Below are 24,917 nucleotides of genomic sequence, written 5' to 3' on the forward strand. Positions count from 1 at the left end.
TGATTCCGTAGTGAAGCTGAAGTCTGGAGGAAGGAGAGCGAGAGAGAAGTAGGCGAGAGAATGATGGACAGGGAGAATGAGAAAGAATAAGGAAGATGATTAAAGGGGGAGGACACTGAGGAGGATTGTTAGGAAAAGGAAATTGTTGCACATGCACACACTTTGATTCTGGTCTGCTGCGGTGGCAGTGCTTCATTTCTTCTCCCACCCACATTATTCTTCTTCGTGTATCTGCTGAACCCTGCTTGCTGCAGGCAGGGCTGATAAAATCCTCTTGTTAACCTCGGCCAGATCTGTTTTTCACTGGAATGCAAAACATCTGTGCTTGAGAAACTAGAAGTACGTTTATTTGAACAAAATAAAATAGAAAATCCCATATAAAAAGTCACAGTAACAGGTAAAAATACAAGGAAAGAATCAAACAGTCACAACAGATGTGCTGGCAGAGCCAAAACAGCCAGGAGGCCCATCTGTATCCATTATCAATGGAGATTCACAAGAAGATGATAATAGCAGTTAGCAATGAGAAACTTCTTAAAATACTTTTTAAAGATCGTTGGTAATCAGTTGTGAGTGACTGACATCATTTTCAGTCAACATGGAAGCTGCGGTAGAAATTATTAGGAGCTGTTAGTTAGTTAGTTAGTAGCTGTCAATTGAAGAAATATGCCAAGTTAAGCAGCCCAGTATCACGCGAAAGTGTGTAAGACACCCGCCGATCCACTAGAGGATACCATGTCAATGGTACATTTTGCCTCGCCTAGGCGTGAAAAGTACATTTTTCTGTAGTTTCGGTGCCTAAACCTAACCAAACTGCGGCCGTCACCTGAAATGTTTCTCAGCAAGCTTTATTTTAAGACTAGCCAGACGTTGCATATTTGCTATTGCTAACTTGACCGCAGAATGAGAACGTGTTGAAAGCGTGATGCTGCCACACCTAGGCAAGGCAAAACATGACACTGCTACGGTGGGCCACAGTGGATTGGCCTGTAAATTACACACTTTGGCGTGATACTGGATTGATTTAAGAGTAGTTATTTCTTAAAGTCAATTTACAACAACCTGTACAGCTGCCTTGATCTCATCCACATTCTGACTCTAACACAGGAAGATGACGTCCCTTTCTTAATCTCTCCTGCAAAGATCTGAAGGGTTTGAATGTTTTTGCAACTTGGAAATAGTCGTCAATGAGCACGACACCAGATCTATTTAAATTGCTGGTAAATTTGAATTTGCTGGTTCTAAATTTGGAGACGTGAAAACAGGCTAAGATATTCTAAATTGGGTAGTTGAAGCTGCTCTTCATTGTTTTGGTTCAGTCTCACCACTCTCATGAACCTCATTTCCAATATCTCTAAAAACCTAAAAACCCATTGTGCATTACCTGCTCAGCACCAAACAGCCAGCAGACACAGTTAGCGACTAGCTGGTGAACATAGTGGAACATTTAGCAGTTAAAGAGCCAGCTATTTCCCTCAGGAGTTGGTGGAGACCAAAAACAGAGATAAAAAGAGAGGTATTATTGGACCAGAAATGCAACACCAGACGAATGATTATTTCACTCTGTGTCTGCTGAATGAGCAAATAAGCAATTATTTAGTAACAAAAATGCACAAGACAAATTTATTAGGTTATTGTGTTTACAAGTTACCCAAAAATCAATTAAGGCAGGCTGAAACTGATGTATGTTTCTGGCTTGGTAGTTGTGAATAGTGCCAAGTCTGCTGAAATAATCATTAAAGACAGAAGGCAGAGTTTAGATCTGTAGTTGTACTAGATTCAATCTCAAAACAGAAGAATAGATTTTCTGATTTTGTTGTGCTGTTATCCAGGGCATAAATGTGTACAGACAACAGTGGAGCTTCTTTGGAAAGTACTGCAGCATATACATATCTTCAAGTTATAAGCAGGAGTGCATTGATTGGCTATAGTGCACATGGAGAAATGCACCACATTTTTTTATTTTATTTCCAGCTGACTACACCTGAATCAAAGATGGACATTTGTTGATTTGCTTCAAAGGTTGCTCCTGGTGGTGTTGTCAGTGAGGAGACAGCACAGTAATGTGATAGGAACTGAATGAGTTTTACATTTGGCTGGCTCGATCTATCACTTCCTGTGTCCTCTCGTCACCCACGCTGCTCCCTGGTTGTGCAATTATCCTGTCTCGATAGCCCTACATTGTGTCCTCCTCCTCCATCAGCTGGTCATTTACTCTGACAGTCATTCAGTCAGCTGACCAGCAGGGCAATCAGTCAGTTAGACCGGCTTGTTGATTTGTGGTTTTGCTGTGTCAGCATCAGCTCTGTGCCACACATTTTTTAATTCATATATATTTTTGCTAAAAAATTACATGATCATTGGTTGGTTTTTCTGGTGACCCATAAATTCAATTTAACCACTGCACAAGCCACTGCTCATATACGAGCATCTGCATCTTGCTTAAAGTGAAAATACATTTTCCTGTGTGATTTTAAAGCCAGCTGCTCCTGCATATCGACTGTAGATCTCTCAGCCTGTAGGTGGTGAATGTCCTGAGGGCTTGAGCGCATGGGAGCAGGTGAAGGCATGGCCATGGATATTTTTATAAGTGGGGTTATGTGTGTATATGTACTCTTGAATGCCTATCTTTGTGAGGACCAGTTTGAGTTTTAACCATGAGGTTATGGACATTTTTTAAAAGTGAGGACATTGGCCAGTCTTCACTTCTTCAAAAGGCTGTTTGAGATTAAGACTTGGTTTTAGAGTAAAGGGCCTGTTCACCCAAATAACAAAAAATATATATATATTGTCACTTACTTCTAGTGGTATCTCACCATACAGGTTTGGTTTTATTTGCCCAGGTTTAGATATGTCTTCTACTCTGGATAATTCATAGACCTTGCTGTCTATGATATTGTCTATGAAACCTGTTCACTGCGAGGTCTGATAACACAACATAGGCAAAGGTTAGGGGCGAGGGAATGTTGTGTTATGTGTTACACAACTATACAGTAGGAGAATAAATGTGTGTGTGTGTGTGTGTGTGTACTGAGCCTATGACCTGAGCTTGAAACATCACTTGTCCTCTTCATGTCTCGTCTGAACTATTAACAGACTTTGCAACAAGGCTTTGCAAATGGAGCCTACGATTCACTTTTTATTATATAATTATATCTTTGTATTAGTCTACTGTGGGAAACATGAATAAATAATCAAATGTTCAAGTGTGTGTGTGTGTGTGTGTGTGTGTGTGTGTATGAGTGCACACATCCATAATGAATGTTACCTAGCTGTATTATGATAATAAATCTGGTTATGCTCTCAGTATTCCTCTGTGCAGCTGACACAGATTTCTATGAGTCATTTCTAATGGGACTACAGGAAGCTGCTTGAATTGGCTGTAATACAAAGATGCAGGAAACATGTCTGCTTTAATATGGAAACATAAAAGGACAATAAAGTGCTGCCCACATGGGTTTCCATCTCTACTTGAACTGTCTCTCACTGCTCTTCTCTCTCTTATTCTCAGTTATAACCAGGAAAAGGCGTCTGAATGCATACGCTCTCACATGATCACTCACTTTATTCCCTTACTTACACATTAACACACACACACTCAATGTCTATATGTCCTCTTATTGCACATAAAATTACACTTTCACAGCTTTCAATAATTGTTGTGTCACCCTGTGATTCTTGCCACCTGCTCACTAGATGTCTGTTTTATCTCTCGCTCCCTCACTCATGGACTATATTTCCTCCTCCTCCTGTTTACACTGGATTTGCAGGCACTGCCTTTTGTCTTTATGGAGCAACTTCCTGCTGGCATGGTGCCTAGAACAACTCTCTAATCTAATAAACAGCATAATCAGGCCACTGCTCCTGCCGGGGTGTTTCACCCGAGTGTGAGCCCCAGAGGCAGAGTGAATTGAAGGGTTTTGGCCTAATGGGAACCGGCTTGCATTGGCCTTGTTCTCTCTGTGTGTGTTAACCGTCTGTTGTATATTGTCAGTGTGTCAGCTGTGGTGTGCATGTATGTTTGCGTGTCTGGCTCAGAGCATCTGCTGTGTGTGGACGGTCAAATCCAAGTCTGTAGGCTGAGTCAAGAGTGAAGCATTGAAGTCTTCTCCCAGCCTCTTTGTGGCTCAGCAAGAGCTTCAGATCTGGGTGGGAGGTGGAGGTTTGGGGTGCACCACTCGATCTTCTCCTCTCATGACCGCTCACAGTAAAACCTCCTCTCTCTGCAGGAGATACAGCATCTCTCTGTGGAGGCAGAACACACTACGTGTGCTCTCGGAGCTTATTCTGATTCCCTGCTTGTCCCCTCCTCCTCCTCCTCCTCCTCCAATGCCTCCTGCTGCGGCCTGTTTCTCTCTGCTTCTAATACTCAGCAGTTCCTCAAATTCCTCATTGCCATACCAACACAAAAATTTTATTTATTAATACCATGTGAAGAGTTTTGTTCCAAAATGAGACCCACTATATGGACTGTTGTCATGACAGTTAAGCACATTAAAGTTAATTTCTGTGGACAGAATTGTTTATTGTTTTGGATAGAATTATTTTATTTTACAAATGTTGTCTTGTGTTTTTGGATAAAATTTGCTGGATTAAATATAGTTTGAGTGGGTTTAGATAAAGTTAGCGTGATCACAGTGGCTCTGCATTCCTCTCACTTAGTTTTGCACCAATCGCCATCTCTCGCTAAAGTCTGTCCCCTCAGATGTTTTTCTCAAGAACTGGATCCTCTTTCACTGTTTTTCTCCCCATTACCCTACAGTTCTTCCCTGCACAAATCCATTTTCATTCCATTTTCCATTTTGTGGAGAGTTAAAATGTGTTGTTCTGACATAAAATGTGATGTTCTGATGTCAGAATATCACATTTTAACTCTCCACAAAATGGAAAATGGAATGAAAAAGGATTTGTGTTATATCAGAAACAAGAAAGTCTGCTAAGAACCTATCTATAATTACTTATAAGTAAACACCAGGCATATGCCAATACAGTTTAAAGTTATTCACAGGTTCAATTACTCAAAAGTCATGTTACACAAACTTTATCCTTCAGCATCTCAATTTTGTGATGTGTGCAAAACTGACGAAGGAACTCTATTACATTTATTTTGGGATTGTCTTATGTTACATTCAATTTGGTCAAATATCTTGATCTGCTCTAATGGATATAGAAAACTATACTTCCTCACAGAGACTTGGTTATTTTCGGATATTCATGTCATCATAAACAAAGATGGTGTCATTCTTGCCTTGCTCTTTTTTTCTTTTAGCTTCTCTTTTATTTTTTTAATTAAACACTTTTGTAGTGTGGTTTTGGAATTATTTATACACTAAAAAAACTTCCTAATAAAAACAATATTGAAACTCTCCACAGAGCCTCAGCAGAACCAGTGCCCTGTGTTTACCGTACAGTCATGTTACAAGCACAAACTGTAGATTGGCATACCACTGATGTATAATACTGGATGTATTAAACAGTTAAAGAGGAATCAGCTGTTTAATACATCCATGGCAGCCAGTTCCTTCTATTGAAAATTGCTCCCCCAACTTATATGATGAAAAAGTTTCTCCTGCTTCCTGCCTATATTGCATTCACATTAGTGTCTTTGTCTGGATGAATCTGGCCGACTGCCCGCACACAATAATATCTTGATACGACTCTTTGTGGTTTTTAAATATTTATTGGACTGAATGGTTTAAAGACTTGTTTTAAAATGTAGGGGTGGGGGCACTCAGGAAATTGTTTTCTTAGTTTTACAGCAGTTCCTTTTTAAAAAAGCTAATTTATGGCAAAAAGTCCTCTGACTTCTATTCCAATATCATACCACAACCAAACGTTGTTCCTGCGATCCACAGCGCACTATATAGTAATCCCTGTGTTTTAAACAAACAAGACTTGAGGGATTTTTGCCTTTGGGTCAGTGAGGATTTTTAAAAGAACATTTAGAGTTGGGAGGGTTGGGGGAGGCTGGAGGTTGGAGCTGCCTATTGTTGAGAAGGAGAAATAAATTAAATCATAATTTTGATACACACAACTAGGAAAGTGTCTGTTATATGCATAATATGAGATTCTGTATTTACAACATCTACGTTCAGTAGTCTAGGGCTGCAATGATTATTTTCACTATTTTCTCAATTAATAAAAAAATTGTTTTTGTCTATATAATGTCTATGAAATTAATTGTTTTGTCTATGAAATGTAGAGATTATAACAAAAAATGCCCATTATAAATCCCCAGAGCCCAAGGTGACATATTCAAATTATATTCAACCATCCAATCCAATGATATTCAGTTTACTATCATATACTGTAAAAAAATAAAATAAAATCCGCACATTTCAGAAAGTGGAACCATTGAAAGTATAGTAAAGTAGTAGTAAAGTAACTGTGTGTGTGTGTGTGCAGTAAAAAACATGACCAGTATCCAAGATTATTTCCCTGCTTTGGGAAATAAGGAGTCTTTTCAGTCAGAAGAAGATGAAAACTATACTCTCTCCCCACAGCGTTAATAAGCAAATGGATCTCATAGGCTGCTAATGGGGAATTGAATTATTTTGACAGAGGCTAGATGAATGAGGCCACATGAGATCACTACTAATGTAGTGTAATGGCTGATATTTGATTAGAAATGAGCATTTCAGAATGAATCATTGGTTAGACGCCAGAATGTTGGAGAAGTTGTAACTTTTTTGAACTGTAAAGTTACATTTTTGGATGTTGGAAGCTCTCTTTTGGCACCAGACAGGCTTTAAAAACCTAATTAGTTATTTTTGTGACCATGTAAATCTGTTTTGTTTTGTTAAAGTTTGAGTTAAAAAATGGAAAAGTACATATTTTTGTTTTCAACCTTTTAGAACTGGCAATACATCCCTTATTCGCTGAACAATTTCAGACCTTGCTAATCTAAATATACCGTTTTGCAGCAGCAGAAAACACTGCAAACTTCTTTTTTTTAATTGTCGTCTAGTGGTACTCCTAGTATTCAAAGACCTGTAGTCATTTTGATAGTGAAAGCAGGTTCCGCTCTTGTGTTTTATCTTTGATACTGAGCTATCCTCTTGCTTATATTTGCTTCCCATATTGTACATTTAAAGGAATAGTTGGACATACGCTTTCTTGCAGAGAGTTACTGTATGTGTTTTTACACATTTGTTTTTGTTCAGAATACATATGTGAACTACATGTTAATTAGTGAGCTTTAGAGGTGCTGGTAGGTGGATTTTGGACAGAGGCCAGCTAGCTGTTTCCCCCTGTCTTTATGCTAAGCTAAGCATCTCTTAACTGTAGCTTCATTTTTAACGAGCACATATGAGAGTGATATTGATCATCTCATATAACTCTCAGGAAGAAAGCAAATAAGCATATTTTGCAAAATATTGAACTATTCCTTCAAGCTGAAGTGTTTGTATGTATTTGTTACATGCTGGTGTATGAAGTGTGTAAAAGTCAAGGTTTTCTCTGCCCCTAGGTCCTAATTCAATAGTAGCTTGCTAATCACTCGACCTGTGGTTCTAATTACAAGTGTCGTTAGTGCTCCTTGTTTCTAATCAGTTGATGGGTGGAGAGGTGGGAAGAGTGTTAATACTGTTCTATTTAACCTTGAATTATGCATTACATGGTCCAGTCGAGTCGTGCCCAGTGTTATTGTAGAACAAATATGTCTTACATTTTACATTTAAGTATTTTTTCAGTGAACATTATTTTATTTGATCTAATTGTATGTGTGGTTTGTCCAGGGGAAGGAGACGACAGAGGAGGAGGATGAAGTCGCTGTGGGGATGGAGAAAGGCTTTATGGATGAATTCTTTGAACAGGTTTGTTTTCTGTCACAGTCCTGATCTTTCCTTCTTCTCTGTCTCTGTCAGTCACTATTATTCCCATTCACACATGTAACAGGTTGATAGTAGGCTAATAACTTGCCATCTTAAATTAAAGTCCAGGTCATTTTCTACACTACAATCTGCCTGGGTATCTCTCTTCTCTGCATATTGAATCTAATCATGTTGGTTTTTCAGAGCTCTATAATCAATCTCATGCCATTTCTCTTCTTGGGGGAGGGGAGGATTGATATGATTTATAGCTACTGACCTTACTGGTGTGGCATGGATCGTTTTTATTTCATTTCAAATGGCCTTTATTGATTCAACAACACAACAATGCTCTTCTTGTCCAGCTCTGAATAACATAACATTGGTGATTTCACTTATTTCTCTCCAATCTCTCCCTCTTGTGCATGAACCTGTGTAAAACTGCATCCATGCATGCATTTGGGAGTGTATTTTCCTATACATGCTGTGCACATGTGCTGGGAACACAAACTGAACATCATCATGGCTCTTAGAAGGGGGTCCCATTTTTAATGGGCATGCTACATCTCCTACAGCGAGTGGTTCAGAAGTAAAAAGTAGGATAATTCAGCTCAAATAAGAAGGCTGAAGGAGACTTTATATCTTCTATATAATCCATTTTTATCATCATTTATCATTTCTTTCACTTCTGTCACCGCTGTATTTCTTATATTTTATTAGGCAGTCCTTCTAGTTTTTAAAACACTTGTGTATGTAAACGTATGTACATGGGGGCTTTCACTTTGAAGTATTTAAATCACTATTGCAAATGCTGCTACAAAGGTAGGTCGTGTGAGGTTGAATGCCATTCATCAGCATTTGTGAGTTATAAAAGAGGACTGACAAACAACACTTGAAAGCAACATGAAACAACAAACACATCACCAAAGAGGCTAAATCATCTGTGAGTGAGCTGCAGGTGCATCAATCAAAAACCCTGCATAGATATTTAATAAGGGGAACAGTGTCAAAAAACCATGACGGAAAATACAGACAAACAACATCTACAATAAGAATCAGCCTTCACATTGTAACTAACCAACAGGCATATGATGGATGTACTGTATATAACATAGTTTGACAATTGCTAAATGGTAGTTCAGACAGCCATAGAAGTCATTTTAAATTCACATTTCCATACATCTCCAACTTTATATGACCACCTCAACGCTGCTTCCATGCAGCTGCAACCACCACCTGCTTCTCAGCACTTTAACTCCCTCTTCCTCCCCTGTTTCCTCCTGCATTAGCATTTAGATTTCTCCATTCAGAATGAGTTCATGTAGATTTAAGTGTTGTGTATCTCACACTCTGCCCGGTGTTTGTGAGCTTAGAGACAAGTCTGTGTCACACTTGTGCAGATTTGTTTTGCAGCAGAGCCACACCGCTAAACCAAAATGTGTCATATTCTTGTAATAAATAGCAGCATAGTGCTCACCCAGCTAATATGAGTATTGTGCACCATAATATGACCCATGTTTATAGAAAGGTTTACAATGGGGCCTCATTGATTCTTCCATTTCCAAGTTACTTATCCTGGTCATGTTTGTGGTGAAAACAGGACAAACAGAGCAGCCCAAATGATAACCCTAACTCCCTAACCCTTAATCCCTCTAATGTGTGCTTAATCTACCTGTGAGTTTCCTCCCAGTTCATCATGACTTCAAAGCCTCCAAAGGGAGGTGACCAGGAAGCATCCTTACTAGGTGCCCAAACTACCTGAACTGGCTCCTCTCAGTGTAAAGGAGCTGTGGCTTGATTTTGAGGTCTTCTTGAACCACTTAGCAGACCAGCCTCATCTCGCCTGCTTGTGTCCACATTCTTATTCTTTCAGTCACAACCCAAAGCTTGTAACCATAGCTGAGGTTTGGAATGAAGACTGACAACCACGAAATCTACTTGAGCGTTTATAGCGGCAAGATGAGGCAGTTGAGGTAATATAAGGTTCCCTCATCAGTTCTAACTTCTCTTTGGAACCGCTACTTGGACGGTATTTTGACCGTTGTCCAATTCAGAGCTCATGTCTTCTGAGCTATCTTCATCATTCTCATGCTCCAGTTCTGCTTTTAAATGATTCATAAATGGCACAAAAACTAATTCTTAATCATTAGTAACTTCAGGTATATCTTCTCTCCCAGAGCTGCTGTCTTTAAAACTCTCCAATATCAAATAAAATGCTGCCCTGCACTAAACCTGACACCCAGGTGCTGCACCATTATGTTACTGTGACAGTAAGCTAATATCAACAAACTTTTTCATCATTGTTTCTGTATTTATTTATAGTGTGCCTTCATATCCTGTCTATTAATATTGGAAAAGAGGAGATGACAAAGTACATACGTCTCGTCTGTCAAGTTCTATGCCCACATTACACGTACCCAACTTCATGCTGAAAACGCAAACAAATGTCTCACTTCGCTTCCCCTGCTCCCCATAATCTAGCAACACAAGTCCAGATCTATAAAACACTTTTTTTCTTTATTTTTTTGGAGTGTAATAGGTTTTTAGGTCTGCCCAGAAGTAAATTTCCCGAGTTTGAGATTTGACAATCATTACAGGGATACATGGCATAACTTCAAAAAGACACCTAAATCATTGTCATTACGTGATATTTTAGCTCTGAGGGAACACTGCAATCTGCAGTCATTTCTCTCACATTTGTCGCCTCTCATTTCTGTTCTGCTGCTGCTTCTCGCCTCTGACAGACTGTCTGTATCCCTCCTAGATATTGCACCGTACGTCTCTTTATCTGTCTGGGTATTTCAGTCTGCTACATCTGTCTCAAGTGAGAAAGTGAAGTAAGAGGAGTTTGAGTGAAAAATGGAGACATGGGGGGTCAACGTAGAACAGTTTAAGACCAAGCTAGAGGCCGGAGGGATGGTGAGAGAGAGACGTTGAAATGAGAGTGAAGTTAGACAGCAAGACCAGAGAGGAGGAACGGGTAGTAACATGTGACAGAGATTGCAGGGAGGGAGATGTAGTTAGTTAAGGGAGCAGATTAAGGGAGCAGAGGGAGAGAAGGAGTAATCAGGCTCTCACCCTGACATTAATTAAGCTTTCAGTGGTGGTGTGGAGGGATAGCAGACAGTGGAGAGATCGCTGCCGCTCTCTGTCCTCCTCTCACACCATAAACATGACCCTCAGAGTGTGTATATTGATTTCATAATGTGTTTGTGGCTTTTGTTTGTGCAAGCGTGCATGTGGCTATGTCACTTTCTGGTTTTGTGCCATAATGCATTAAAGTATCATGTGCTCCACTGTGCAGCACATATATCTCTCTGTGTGTGAGTGTGTTTGTGTGGATGTAATGGCCTATATGGCAATTAAAAGATAAGGCTGCATTTTATCTTTGTCAAAAAATCCCCTTAAGAAACCAAAGCCAACAATAAATGTATCCTTTTAAAAAGACATAAACTTTATCAGGCCGTCTCTGCCTGACATATATAATGCCTCCATGCCATAGAATTACATTGTCATCCAAAACCTCCCAGATCCCAAGTGGAAAGTGAGTCTAAGATGAGAGAGGAAAGTGTAGATTTTTCATGAGATTGCTCAACAATGTCCTGAAATGTTCTGATATACACAGTACATGAACAAAATGGGAATGGTTGTTTAATTTTGATTTCTTCTTTAAGTTAGCTAACGTCATCTAAAAATCTTGGAAAATAAGGCAGGATGGACGATTTAATTAGTCTTTACTTTGATCTCACTTGTAGGTTACAATTACATATGCTTTAAAAGTAATTTCAAAATATTGTTGTAGACATAAAGGTCTGAAAATCTGATTATGTAAGTTATGTGAATCGGTCTTTATTATTTTTGTACTTTTCATAGAGTAAAATTTATACAGTTTATATATATATTCTATTCTATTCTATTTGTTTTGTCTTGTAAGCCCTTTCATTTTGGGCATATTTGTATGCTTGACACAAAGATTTAAAAATAAAAAAAACCTTGATCATCACTATTAAGACACATGGAAGAGCTTTACTGTTGCATATGGGTGACATATTTCCTCATTGTTTCTGTTCCTCTCAGCTCGTCAAACTAGCAAAGCAGTTTACAAACACAACCTCGTCAGTGATTGAGTTCATGTTGAGCTGAAGATAAGTTTTCTGGAGTGACTCACTGCAGATGGTAGCTGTAATGAAGTCTTTACCGTTTGCTATGTCGTTCAACAGCAGGTACGACATCTGACGTTGGCTGTTTACCTCCACACTTTCTGGCCTTCAGTGTGTATGTGTAAGAGAGAATCTGTTGTATGCTGACTTCACACCTTTGATAGCAGTGTGTAAATGACTGTGTCTGCAAGATGTGTTGCTTAGTTGAGACTTTAACCTTATGCGGTCATGAACTGTAGCAAGCTGTAGCATTGAGAAAACATGCTATTACTCTCAAATTGATTGGGATATTATTTTTTTTACATACAAGGACAAACACCAGACAACAATTAAATTTATGTCATTAATGTTTTATGATACTGTAAAAGGTTTGTTTACATCACTATTGTAGTAAATCAGACCTATATGTTGAATTATGTTTGATTTAGAAACACACAGTTCTGATTTTCCATCTAAAATTTATAAACTGTGTATACCTCCAATTTTTGTGGTAAAGTAATTTATGAATTCCCCCTTTAACCACTGATGATTATAATAAATAATGTCATTTGTATAGCAATTTTAAAAACAATTACAAAGTGCTTTAAAGACAGATAATAACCTTCAAGCAGTGAGACAAAGATAAAAAAAATAGATCTGCTTATAAGACTTAATAAAAGTCATTAAAGATCTTTATTTTTTATCTTTATGTATTTGTCATACCATAAGATGCATATAAGAACCACTATTATTATTATTATTATTTTTATTATTATTACATTTGTCAGTGCTCTTCTTATATCGTGTAGCAAGGCTCATCTCATGCCCCCAAAAATCCTTCACCAGATGATGCAAGAATGAAGTGAGCAAAAGCAAGACAGACTCACTGTGGCCTCAAGCCTTCGAATCATTCTCCTTACCAGATAAAAATTTGACTTTTACTTCAGTAAAACTAAAATTAGATGACAAAGTAGGAAAAAAGCTTTTTAACCATTTAGCTGGTGTTGGGATTCAGGTATGGCAGGTTTGGTTATTAGCAAAAATATCAAAGATATTTATGAATATTAATACAATTATTAATATGATCAGGATTATTAATATGGATGAATAATTACGGGCCACCAAAATGGAGGACACGCTGTATTTGTCCTCACGATAGCATGCACCTTAACTTGTTATGCTATCACGCTATCTGGGTCCTTTGAGATGTGTGTGTGTGTACGTGTGTATATATACGTGTAAAGGTGTGTGTGTTAGTGGAGAGGAAAGAGAAAGAAAAGCGAGAGTAAGGCACAAGAAATCTCAAATGCAGGAACCCGGCAGAAAACTTTCGGTCAACAGCTGTGACTAGACTTTGGTCTGATAAAGCATAGTTATTAGCTTCCACAGTGGCTAAAATAGCAGAGTTAAACGGCCCAGAGGCATGGTACCGATAAGCACAAAAACACACAGCAGAAACAGGACACGGCGGTCTGTTATTTTCCACGATAATCCAAAACACTATTCACAACAATAAAGCTTAGATGAAATAACACAGAGTTATAAAATCTATCTCTGCCCAGACAAAAGCCTCTTACTTGAGATCGCTCTTGATAGCGATTTAATGCGTCAGTCTGTTTGATACTGACGGAGCCAGGTCTGTGCTGTTGGCGGGTTCAACGGTGAAACTGTTCCTTCGAATGGCAACAGAGGGAGCAGTAGTCAACTTTCAGTGGGGAGAGAGAGGATCAGCAGTGGCCTTTCTCTCCGTGAAGAAGCGGTAAAACGTGACTCCTCCTTCTACAGGTACAGGATCATTATGGGGAATCGATCAGGATCCATAAAGTGTGTTCAGCAAACACAAAGCAGTCTGTTGCTCGTCCAGCGAGTTGAGACTTTTCCTAGGAGTTAAAGTTCACGTGAAGCGTCTCCTGAAGCAACCGAGGCTACAATGGAAAGACATCAAGCAACGTGGCGTGCTTGGCTTTATGGAGGTGATGACATCATAGCCGTGCGCCAGGATTTCCTGCTCTGTGACTGGCGTCTTGTCCAGTAGAAATCCAGTGTTTGGATTCAAGCTGAAATATCCTTGGCGTGAATTAACAGCTGATGAAGACTTTTCACTGTTTCGCCTTTGTTTCCCATTCAGGCCTCAGGTCAAGGCTTTGCCTTTCCCAACTAGGCCGCTGCCCGCACCCACTGGTAAACAGGGCATTCGTACCATATACAGACAAATGTCTTGGTGTATACAAGTATGTGAAGATCATAAAGAAAAGTTATAAAATCGGTGAAGTCTTCCTGTGAGTGTTTGTGTGTCTGTTTATTTGTTTCTGTATGTATGTGAGCTTTTCAGCAGTGTCTGAAATTAGTTTTTCTCCCACACCAATAAAATTTGCCTGATGTCTTATGAGTCCTGAGAGACGCACCGTGACTCACTAACACATGGTCTCTAAACCGAGACAGCTTAAACTAGTTTCATCTTCTGCTCACTTACCGTCTCTTTCACTTCCTCCTCCCTGTATTCCTGTCTCACTCTTACTTTTTACCTTTGTGATCTCTCCCCACCTGTCTGTCTTACTTTATATAACTTTATATAACTGCCTTCTGTGGTGCCTGGTCTATACCCAGTGGTCTTCTAGAGCCAATTATGTTGTTATTTAAAAACAGATCCAATCAGCAGCTAATTAAAGAGATAATGGGAGAATAATGACCCAGGCTGAGAGGAGGAAAAGCTCAAGAATGTATGGATGGAGAGACGGAGGGAGCTCAGAGCTGTGAGAGGTGACAGGAAAGGTGAACTGCAAATGGAAAGGTCAAACCAGAGATTTGCACGGGGAAATAACCATGGACGTATCGTAGTGAAGAATGAAGGGAAACAGGCTGGCCTGTAGAGGAGCAGGTGTAGAGGAGGAGAAAGTGATCGGGGGTAGATGACAGACTGAGATGAAAGTAGAGATTGATGAAGTCACTGACAGATGTGACCTGCTGCTCATCCAGCTGTTGCCTGAACCAGAGGCAGCACAGCTGGTGACGAGGCAGCAGGGAGGAGGAGGGAGGTGATTGGTTAGAATGTCAAACCTGGATCTTGGTGGCAGATGATGCTGTGAAGTGCAGAGTTCAAAGGTCAGTTTTCTCTAATGCATTTAATGATGTGCTCAAATGAATAGTTCAGCATTTTGGGAAATATGTTTATTCGCCTTCTTGCCAAGAGTTAGATGAGATTGATTCCACTCTCATGTCTATTTGCTAAATATGAAACTCCAGGCAGTAGCTGGTTAGCTTAGCTTAGCATAAAGACTGGAAACAAGGGGAAACAGCTAGCCTGACTCTATCCAAAAGTAACAAAGCATCTCTAAAGCTCACAAATTTGTTTAATCTGAACAAAAACCGAAGTGCATAAACAATTCCACAAACTATAAATGTGCTATTTTTATTCTTGTTTATTGCCTTAAGGATATTTTATTTTCATCTCAAAAGTTAGTCAGTCTGTCATCTTTCTACAGAATATGCCTGATTATCCAAAATCCTTGAGATTTGTTTAAAGTGGAAATAGACTTTTTTGCTTTAACTTATCATTATGAAGTAAATATTGATTGCACAGTGTAATAAATGGCTAAATATTGACACCATCAGCATTTAGATCGGTTCCCTATAAGCCTTGCTTTCACTATGCTATTCTGTTTGGCACCGGGTACAAAGCTCTTTCTATTGTTTTATTGTGATATGATAAATGTGGAATATTGAACAGGCAAATCTGATGACACACTACTTGTATCTGCGTACACTACATTTTAGATGCATTGAGTATACTACCTGAATAAACTGGTCTTCCCGTTAGCTACGGTAGCTAACCGAGTTCGCTTTTCTAAACACATACTAAATAATTTCTGCTTTTATGTCTCCATTATAAACTAAATGAATGAACAAACCCACGTTTTTTCTCCTAATGTTTTCTTACGTTACTTCCACCTCCACCCTGACGCCAACCCTTGCTGTAGTTACTTGTTTGTGTGAAGCAATACTGTCACTCAAACTATGTTATTACTATGCACATCATTACAATAGTTTTTTCCTGTTCCCAAATTCAGTATAAAATTGTGACAATTTCAATTTACCTCTTTGGAGAACATGCTTCTTTCTTCTCTTTTATTTCTAAAGTGGTGTTGATCATTTCTTCACGGAGCAAGGCTCTAAGGAAAACGGAAAGCGACAGTGGCGTCTTTGTGACAGCACTGCAAACAATAATATCAATGCGGGGGGGGCCTTATCACCCAACATCAGTAGCCAAACTCACTAATGCTCTTGTGGCTGAATGGGAGGAAATCCCTGCAGCCAGGCTCCACAATCCTATGTAAAGCCTTCCAGGAAGTGTGGAGGCGGTTATAGCAGCAGATTAATGCCCATGGTTTTCTAATGAGATATTCAACGATCAAGTATGGGTGTAATGTTCGGTTATCCACATGCTTTTCGCCATGTAGTTTAGCCACATCATATTTTGGTGCTTCATGCAGCTCTGTAGTCCTTTTTCCACTGCAGACATCTTATTTAAACCCTGATTCACACATTCACACTTCTCATTCTTCTTCTTCTCCTTCATATCCCTAATTAAATCACAGGTTGTAAAGAGGTGAGTTGCGTCTTTCTGAGCAGCTGAATATCAAAAGTAGAAAACTGAGTCATTTTCACTGCACATAGTGATTCATCTTTCCTGCCAGCTGTTGTTGTTGACTACAATGACTTTAAATAATATTGGTAACATCTTCTAGGGACAGGGGGGACATGTCCACCCACGAGATTGTGGCTATACAATGTTATTATTAAAAAAGGGAGTAAAAAGGCATGTATTTTGAGTTACAGTGAGTAATCATAATGTACTCCCCATAATAAAGAGTACTAGACACTGGACTTGAACATAAACATGTAAAACTTTTTCATATCTGTGTGTTCTTTCACTTAAACCCGCTTCACTCTGCTTTCATTCTGCCTCTAATATGATAATGACATCTTCAGTTCAGTTTCTATCAACATCACTCAGGCTAATCACTGGTGCTTCCTGCCTCAGCACTGAGGAGATCTAAAGTGCCTTTTGGTCTCTCTCTCTCGACAGGTGGAGGAGATCCGGGGTTTTATCGAGTCTCTGGGAGAGAAAGTCGAGGAGGTGAAGAGGAAGCACAGCGCCATCCTCGCCTCACCTAACCCCGATGAGAGTAAGGCTGTTTGTCTTTTCTGTTTCTTCTTGTTTAATTATCTGAAACAGTTCTCTCAGGTTATAAGCTCATAACACCTGGATCTTTACAACTCCAGGTGAGTCCAGGTGGAGTTTTTGTACTGGTTTTGTCTGATTGCCCAGCTGCATTTGTATCCTCTAGTTAAAAAATACTGTACAGGTGGGTGACAGTAAAGGAAAAATCTGAATAAATCAGGGCATTTCCACCACAGAAACTTTCAGAGGGGATGAAGAGCCTTTTGAGGAACTCAGGCACTTAACCTACACTCAACTGGAACTACTGGGGCAGGGTTTGCATGGCTGAACTGAAATCTTAAGGATTATGACTTTACTGTTGTTTTTTCTTCTAATTTAGTAATTCAGCATAAATTAAGGTACTGATTCAACCAGAGGTTACATTGTCTAAGCCAAGACTGACCCTTTTGCACACATGCTATTTAATGATAACATTAATGTTTAACACTCAGTAATGAGTCAGAGAAGCTCTTAATGGAAAGCAGAAAGAGAATAAAGCCAAACGTCACTATTTTATATGCCATCTTGTACAAAGGCAGCAAAAAGCCTGATAAAAGAGGCAGATTCCACTGAACAAAAGACAAAAAATTACTCCATTCCTTAAAAGAAATTGAGGAAATAAAGGACAATTTGTCAGAAAAGCACGAAACGTGCCTGTGTATGGAGACTGTGAGAACCTTGAAGGTGTCACCAATCTGTCCTCTGGCTTTTTGAGTGTTTATGCTCTCACAGTGAAATCTCTAACACCCTTGTTTGTCCATTTTTCTCCACTTTTCTGCTCCCTCTCCACAGTCCTGTCCTTACCTCTTCACCTGCTGTTACCCGTCCGCCATATAGCTCTCTCTTCCCTTCACCCATTTCAACCACTCTCCTCTTCACTTTTCTTCTGTCTATGCTGGATACTACTATCCAGCTTTCCTCCCCTCTTTCTACTCCCCCATCTCTGTTCTCTCACACCTCTTTTCTCATTTATGTCAGGGCATTGATCTGGACCCCTGCTCTCACGAGGGGGATGATACTCACACAAGTAACACCCCCAATCCCTTTTCCTCCCCCTAATTCCCTACCCCCCACCTACCTGAAAAAGCATCGATCTGTTTGCAGCAGTTTGGCATCAGATGAGCCCTTTAACTAGACACACAGAGCAGACCAGCAACAAGGCAAGGTGCTGCATTTAAGATACGAATTCTTCCATGAGTCGTCTCCTCGTCTCCTTTGTGACCAAAATTGATGCTCTGTGTCTGTGTGTGTGTGTGTGTGTGTGTGTGTGTGTGTGTGTGTGTGTCAGCCTGATAAATGCACATCAGTCAGCAGCTGATGTAAATGTCAGGGTCATTCATTACATGGAGGTCAGTATGCTGTCTGCCTGTTGTATTGTGGCCACTGACGGAGAATAGAATTATCTGCATATCCTCATTGAGGAAGGTCCTGAGCAGCATTTTATATTGTGTGTGTGTGCATGTGTGTCTGTGCAACCTTTCTCCTAAAAATTAATTAATCTAATTAATTTACAACTAATCAACTAATACATCAACTAATACATTTTGTTTGGGAACATATTGATGCCCAGATTAAATTTATATCAATATAACAAAACCAGCAGGTAGTACACGGGGAATTGGGCTTTCTAAATTTTAAAAAGCACAACATTGAAATTATTATTATTCAAAATACATTTTGAATGTATCTGCAAGAAGTCCACTGTCAATGTTTCCTATTCATTTTCCTGACAATATCTGCTCCTGGCAACTAATGCATGAGTAATGTCTTAGGAACTCTAGGCAACTCAAATCACTCAAGCATGACTTTGGTCCAGACTGAAATATCTCAACAACTATTGGATGGACTGCTATTACATTTTGTACTGACATTCATGGTCTTCAGAGGATGAATCCTAATGACTTTGGTGATCTTCTGATTTTTCCGTAGCTCTACCATGAGGTTGGCATGTAGTTTTGAGGGAAATGTCTATTGGATGGATTGCTTTGAAATTTGGTACACACATCCATGTCCCCCTCAGGATGAATTGTAATCACTTTAGTGATCCACTGAATTTTTATCTTGCACTAGGTCAAAATTTCAATTAGTTAAATATTTTGGTTTATGACCAAATATCTGCAAAATATTCCCCTTTTCATGCAAATATCAGCATGCTAACATGCTAAACTAAGACATGCTAAACATTATACCTGCTAACATCTGACAATGCTAACATGCTGATGTCAAGCAGGTGCAATGCTTACCATGTTGACTATCTTAATTTAGCATATTAACGTGCAAATATTTGCTAATTAGCACTAAACACAAGGTACTGCTGAGAATGATGGGAATGTCATTAGTTTTGCAGGTATTTGGTCATAAACCAAAGTATTGCACAGATGAAAATGTTGACCTGATGGTGGTGCTAGATGAAAAGTTATGGTATCACTAAAGTTATTACAGTTAATCCTGAGGGGAACATGAATATCTGCACCAACTGTCGTAATGAATTGCCCCAAATTTTAATAAATTACAAAAAGTCAACACTGACTTCTGGACACAAAGCCCTGTCTCTGGTGTCAAAGTCATGTCCAATCAAACAACCTGAGCTCCTCCCTACATCTTTGATTTGGTACAGTATAAGAATGGCACACTTCCTGGATTAGAACAAAACATGGCCACTGAACATAATTCAAGTGGCAGTTTTGTCTCCTCCAAAATGTCTTAGACATTGAAAATTTATGATATATATGAATATGATTCATAGAAAATAGGGTTGGTGTATGTGTTAAGATCATAAGAACTGTGCACTGTGTTGTTGGCTAATGTGTGTAGTCTTTCTGTCTCTGTGACTGCTACCGTCTGTAATTCTGACATTTCTATGCTTCAGCTTGCAATAGAGTGTGTCATCAAAACATATTAAATTATATATTATTGAAAATGTTGCTCACATAAAAGGCCAGTGTGGTATTTCATAATTTTTATAAAAAATAAAACTTAAGTGTTAATAGTGTCCAAATAAGTCTAAATTAAGTCTTTCTAACTCAGTGTATGTTCCCCATTCTAAAGTGAGGTCTTGCTCATAATTAATTCACTAGTAGCTTGACACTTATTGGTGTGTTTTTTAGTGTTTTTTTTAATCATTTTGATAATCACCTCAGTGTCTTAAATAACCGTTAGTGACGTTAGCTAGTCACTCAGTGTAGCCCCAATGCTATGGCTCTGTTTTACACTCGGTGCTTGGAAGACGGGGTACATCAGTCACTTAATTTTTGGCAGCTTATCCAAGCACCAAGTGTAACAAAGAGTCATAGCAACCTAACGTTAGCTAAGCTGTGAAGATCAGGCTAACGTTGGTGCTACACACACACACACACACACATACTTTTACTTTTTTTTAGTAAAAGTCTGTCACAACTCAGCGTAACATTGTAAGGCGGTAAACCTTCTGTTTCTGTCACGGTTTATCAGTTTCATAATTACATCACATCTTCCCAGCCACCACCCACCTGGCCAGCTTCACGACCCTGAAACCCTACTCCCTCTCCTCTTACTCCCCCTCTGCTAAGGGAGCGTTTATGTTCGCTGACTGAGACGTTTCCACTTGCGAAGCCTGTATTAATACACACACACACAGCCTCTGTGTAATATTACCTTCGCCCCTGCATTACACATTATCCCATATCACAGTTTACCCACCCCCCTAAATGAAGCAAATTTCCACTAGGGAATTGCAATATACAGTGTGTGTGTGTGTGTGTGTGTGTGTGCTTGTTTTTGCTTGGTTGGTGTTAAGGATTTGTGTGTTTGTGTGGGCTCAGTAGCGGTGTACAGTAGTAGGTTCAATAATGATGATAGATTAGGTAATAACCATCAGGTCATAATGGGTATTGAACCTGCGTTTCCTCGAGCACATTCCTCTAATGCAGGAAAGGAAGACACAAATACATTTTATATTTAGAAGCATGACTGAATTCACATTGTCAATTAAATAATTAGATTATTTGTTTTGCTTTCTGGTATTGTTTATTGGCCTTGTGCAGCACGGCTTCTTGTTATTTTGATTGATTAGACTGTACTTGATAGATTGCATAACGAAAGGTCAAAAGTCAGTGATCATTGCTTCTCCTTCCAGGAGCATCAGCTTTTCATAACAGGGTGGAGGTATTAAAACCTTTAAGAGTACCTGTTTAATCCACATTAGAGTAGTGTAGTATTGGAAAATAACTATTTATGGCACTGAGACAATGTTGTTTTTAGATGTTTTCCCATGTTAACCCTTTCAGTCTCAGGCCAAAAACTGTTTTCCGTTTTTCCATTTATCAGTCTCTCATTAGCTTCAAATATGGAAGTATTGCTCATTTTATATTATTAAAGAATAACCAGGACTATTTGAAAATTCACAAAAAAAATTATGTGAATAGTTTAAATAATTAAGGTTGGCCTAGAAAAGTACAAAATGCATTTTCAGCATCAGAATTTTGTCAAATTTTTGAAAGTTGTCAAATATGATAGCTCATTACAGAACAGTAACACAACTAATCAGTGACTTTTGTGAGGTTTTTGGTGAAACTGACAGGAGCAATGAGTTTAGAACAGCTTCATAACCAATAAAAAGAATAGTGTAAAACTGATCAAGCGAAACAACAAAGATTTAATCAAAGTAACTTTTACTCAGGTTTTACTCAAATCAAACATGTCACTAACCTTTCTGACTTCATAAGGGTCAACTACTCGAATGTGAATTAATGATAATATATTGATTGGATTGGTATAATAACACACAAGTAGGGGTTACAAGCAAGAATGATAGCTCATTTTGCTTGTAAGGACCAGGGCTATTGATGCGTTGAGTGACAGTGAGACAAACCAATCGATTCGTCTGCAAGCCTCACTTAAACAGTGAGCGGGATGCCGTCTGGAACTGATGGGGTTTAACTTGTCACAATTTCTTCCACTGTCAACATGTCTAGTTCCTCTCCTCTTTCCCACAGTGGCTGATATGTTGTATTAGATAGCAGTTTCCAGAGATAAGAACAGTTTACAGTAGATAGTGAATTTTCTTACTAACCCTCTGTTTCTGTAGTTTGATAACTAGATATGGCTAATCTCCCATTCCCCCTCTCTTTAGTCTCAGGTTAGATACCTATCATCATGGTCCTCACTGAAGGAAAGTGTACTTTAATCTGTTTTGCAGCATTGCATTACCTTCAGCTATGGAAACTGGACTCCATTCAGTCCCAGAACATGACAAGAACTGTCACCTTTATGATTTGGATGAGGTTATATTCTACTGTCCATTTTATCATGATATTTAAGTTAAGCCTTTGTTGAAAATGTCTGCTGGATATTTGTCGGACCCAGTGTATTTGACATGACAAATGAATGCAGACTACACTACATATTTACATACAAGGTGTTTGACTTGACTTGAGAGTGTTGTATGTTTCATTTGTTAAGTTTATATCTGGTATACTATGTTTTAACACATATGGATACAGTACCATTGTGTTTGCTTACTTTCCTTCTGTTTTCTCTTTCTCTGTATGTCTGTATGTAATGTAAGTAGTGTCTTGTAAGCCCATGTGAGCTGGGTGTATGACATTTGAATAAAAATACTCATTGATTCACTTTACCTAAACATAAGACCAGTTTGTGCTCCTTGTCACAGTTCTCCAGTAGGGTTGGGCAGATGGCCGAAGCCATCGTCCATTTCTGAAGGCTGACAGTCATTGACCATAGAGCCCTCCACCATTGTAACATTGTGATTTAAAAGCCACCCACCCCCACCCCCCCAATTCGGTAGTCATCGCCCAAACCCTATTCTCCATAGTTGTCCAAATGTACATTGTTTTTCTGGAAGAGTAGTAAAATAGTCAAAGCCAGAAAATCCATTGTTATAAATGCTTGTGTATCCAATTAAGGAATGGGCTAAAGTGATTTTATGTGGGTTTTATCTTCTTACAGTGTAGCTTATAGTGTAATTTTACAAACTACTGGGTATTATGCATTAGAAGCAACTGAACAACAGCACAAAAATACGATTTTGTAGGCTAAAGTTAATCAGACAAGTGGTTCAGCCTACTTCTTAAAAATTATCTCCAGTGTCACAAATAGATAGAGGTGTAGCACAAAATTCTGGGCCCTATACATAAGCTCTGTGGGCCCCCTCCCTCGATCCATGTCTCTCATGCATCTTTTGAAACATTTTTACAAATAATTGAGCCAACAACTGTACACATTATTCTGTAATTGTTATTAGGGTAGTCACTAATGAACTGTCCATACCACATTTAAACAAGTAATAATAATCTGTGATATGTGCTTAAGTTTCCACAGTTCTCACCACATTTCAACCCTATTTTCTCAACATACAGTAGCCTACAATTACCGTGTGATACTTTTACTATGGTTAAATGAGGTTTGCTTGGAGTATCATGCTGAAGAGAACATTATTTTCTCTCTTTTTTAAAGATCAAATCTTGTTTTTATAAAGCACCAGTAATAGTAGAACATTGAAAAACACAAGGTAAGCTGATAAATATCTTTTAAATTAAAACTGTATTGTTTGAATAGGCCAAAAATTAAACTGCAGCCTACTGGTAGGCATATTTATGACATAATTTAATCATCTAAAAGTGAAAAATAGACCATAGGTTATATTTTAATTAGACTCTGCCATCATTGATCATCTTAAAATTTGAATTATTCTCAGTTCTTGGTTTACTTGGCCTACCTTTAACTCCCTGAAATTGATGGTGGATCATCTGGCACATTACTGTCTTTTGAAGGCAGTTTTTAAGATAGCCAATGATATCATATGCATCTTGAGATTGCAATGTCATGCTAGCTTACTGGGAAAGGTGCTAAGCATAACTCCAAAGTAAAACTGTTGTTACCGCGAGGTCCGCGACACCTCATGTCAAATGATTGCTTGTAATGACTTTTTGTAGCCGCTACATGAGCTCACCTTGTCTCACGTCCTTGGTACCTGTCTCACCTGCCGCTGCTCCACTATCGGTGGCTGTTTCTGAAACTGACGGCCATGTGTTTCATGATGTTAAGCTTTGCTAAGTAATGTTGATAGATATAATGTCATATGACATTGTAGCTATGATGCTGATTAATTTATGATACTAACTAATTTATGTTATGCCAAGCTAATTCCTGATATTAGCTTAAAATATTCTTAAACTGTATAAGTTGTGCTCACCATTCTTTTGAAAGAAATTAGTTGGTACCCTGATGTCCCTTTCTTGGGGAAAGGCATGACTTACAGTGCACTTTGGTGCTCCAGTATCAGCAGCCACTCGCTGGATTAGCTGCATTTAGAGAGGAATCCAGCAGGGGAAGACTAACCCCCAACACCCACCCACCCACTATAACACCCCTGCAAATAGAACAAAATTTATATCACTAAACAAGATAATCCATCCATGCATGACAACTGACACATGTAGATAGCCAAAATTCACACTTGCAATCACACCTACAGGCAGTTTAAGAGTCTCCAGTTATCCGAACCCTTGTGTCTTTGGACTGTGGGAGGAAACCTGAGCAGTGATTGTGCACTCGGATCATGAGAGATTGATGCCAATGCACTTAATGTGCCTTCCTGGTTTCTACATTAAAACCATTTGAGACAAACAGCCTGGAGTAATACCTTATAGTGCTGTCTGTGCTACTTAGAGTATGTGAAAATCAATGCAAAGCTAACAGAAAACCAGCAGAGAGACTTTAGATTTGTCTTTCAACACTTCTGCCTGCAGA

The 24,917-nt window shown here is 38.9% G+C and overlaps 1 protein-coding gene across 4 annotated transcripts in view; it reads left to right on the forward strand.

The window, feature by feature from the left end:
• The window catches only part of stx1a (syntaxin 1A (brain)), a 62,331-nt gene that overhangs the window by 7,851 nt on the left and 29,563 nt on the right, over positions 1-24,917 (forward strand). For all 4 annotated transcript variants that reach the window (XM_044204125.1, XM_044204127.1, XM_044204128.1 and 1 more), the window contains exons 2-3: positions 7,737-7,814; positions 17,034-17,133. In XM_044204125.1, the coding sequence (XP_044060060.1) occupies positions 7,737-7,814; positions 17,034-17,133 (178 nt within the window). The remainder of the gene's footprint in view (positions 1-7,736; positions 7,815-17,033; positions 17,134-24,917) is intronic.

Source organism: Siniperca chuatsi, linkage group LG7 (genome assembly GCF_020085105.1).
Source record: "Siniperca chuatsi isolate FFG_IHB_CAS linkage group LG7, ASM2008510v1, whole genome shotgun sequence".
NCBI lineage: Eukaryota > Metazoa > Chordata > Actinopteri > Centrarchiformes > Sinipercidae > Siniperca > Siniperca chuatsi.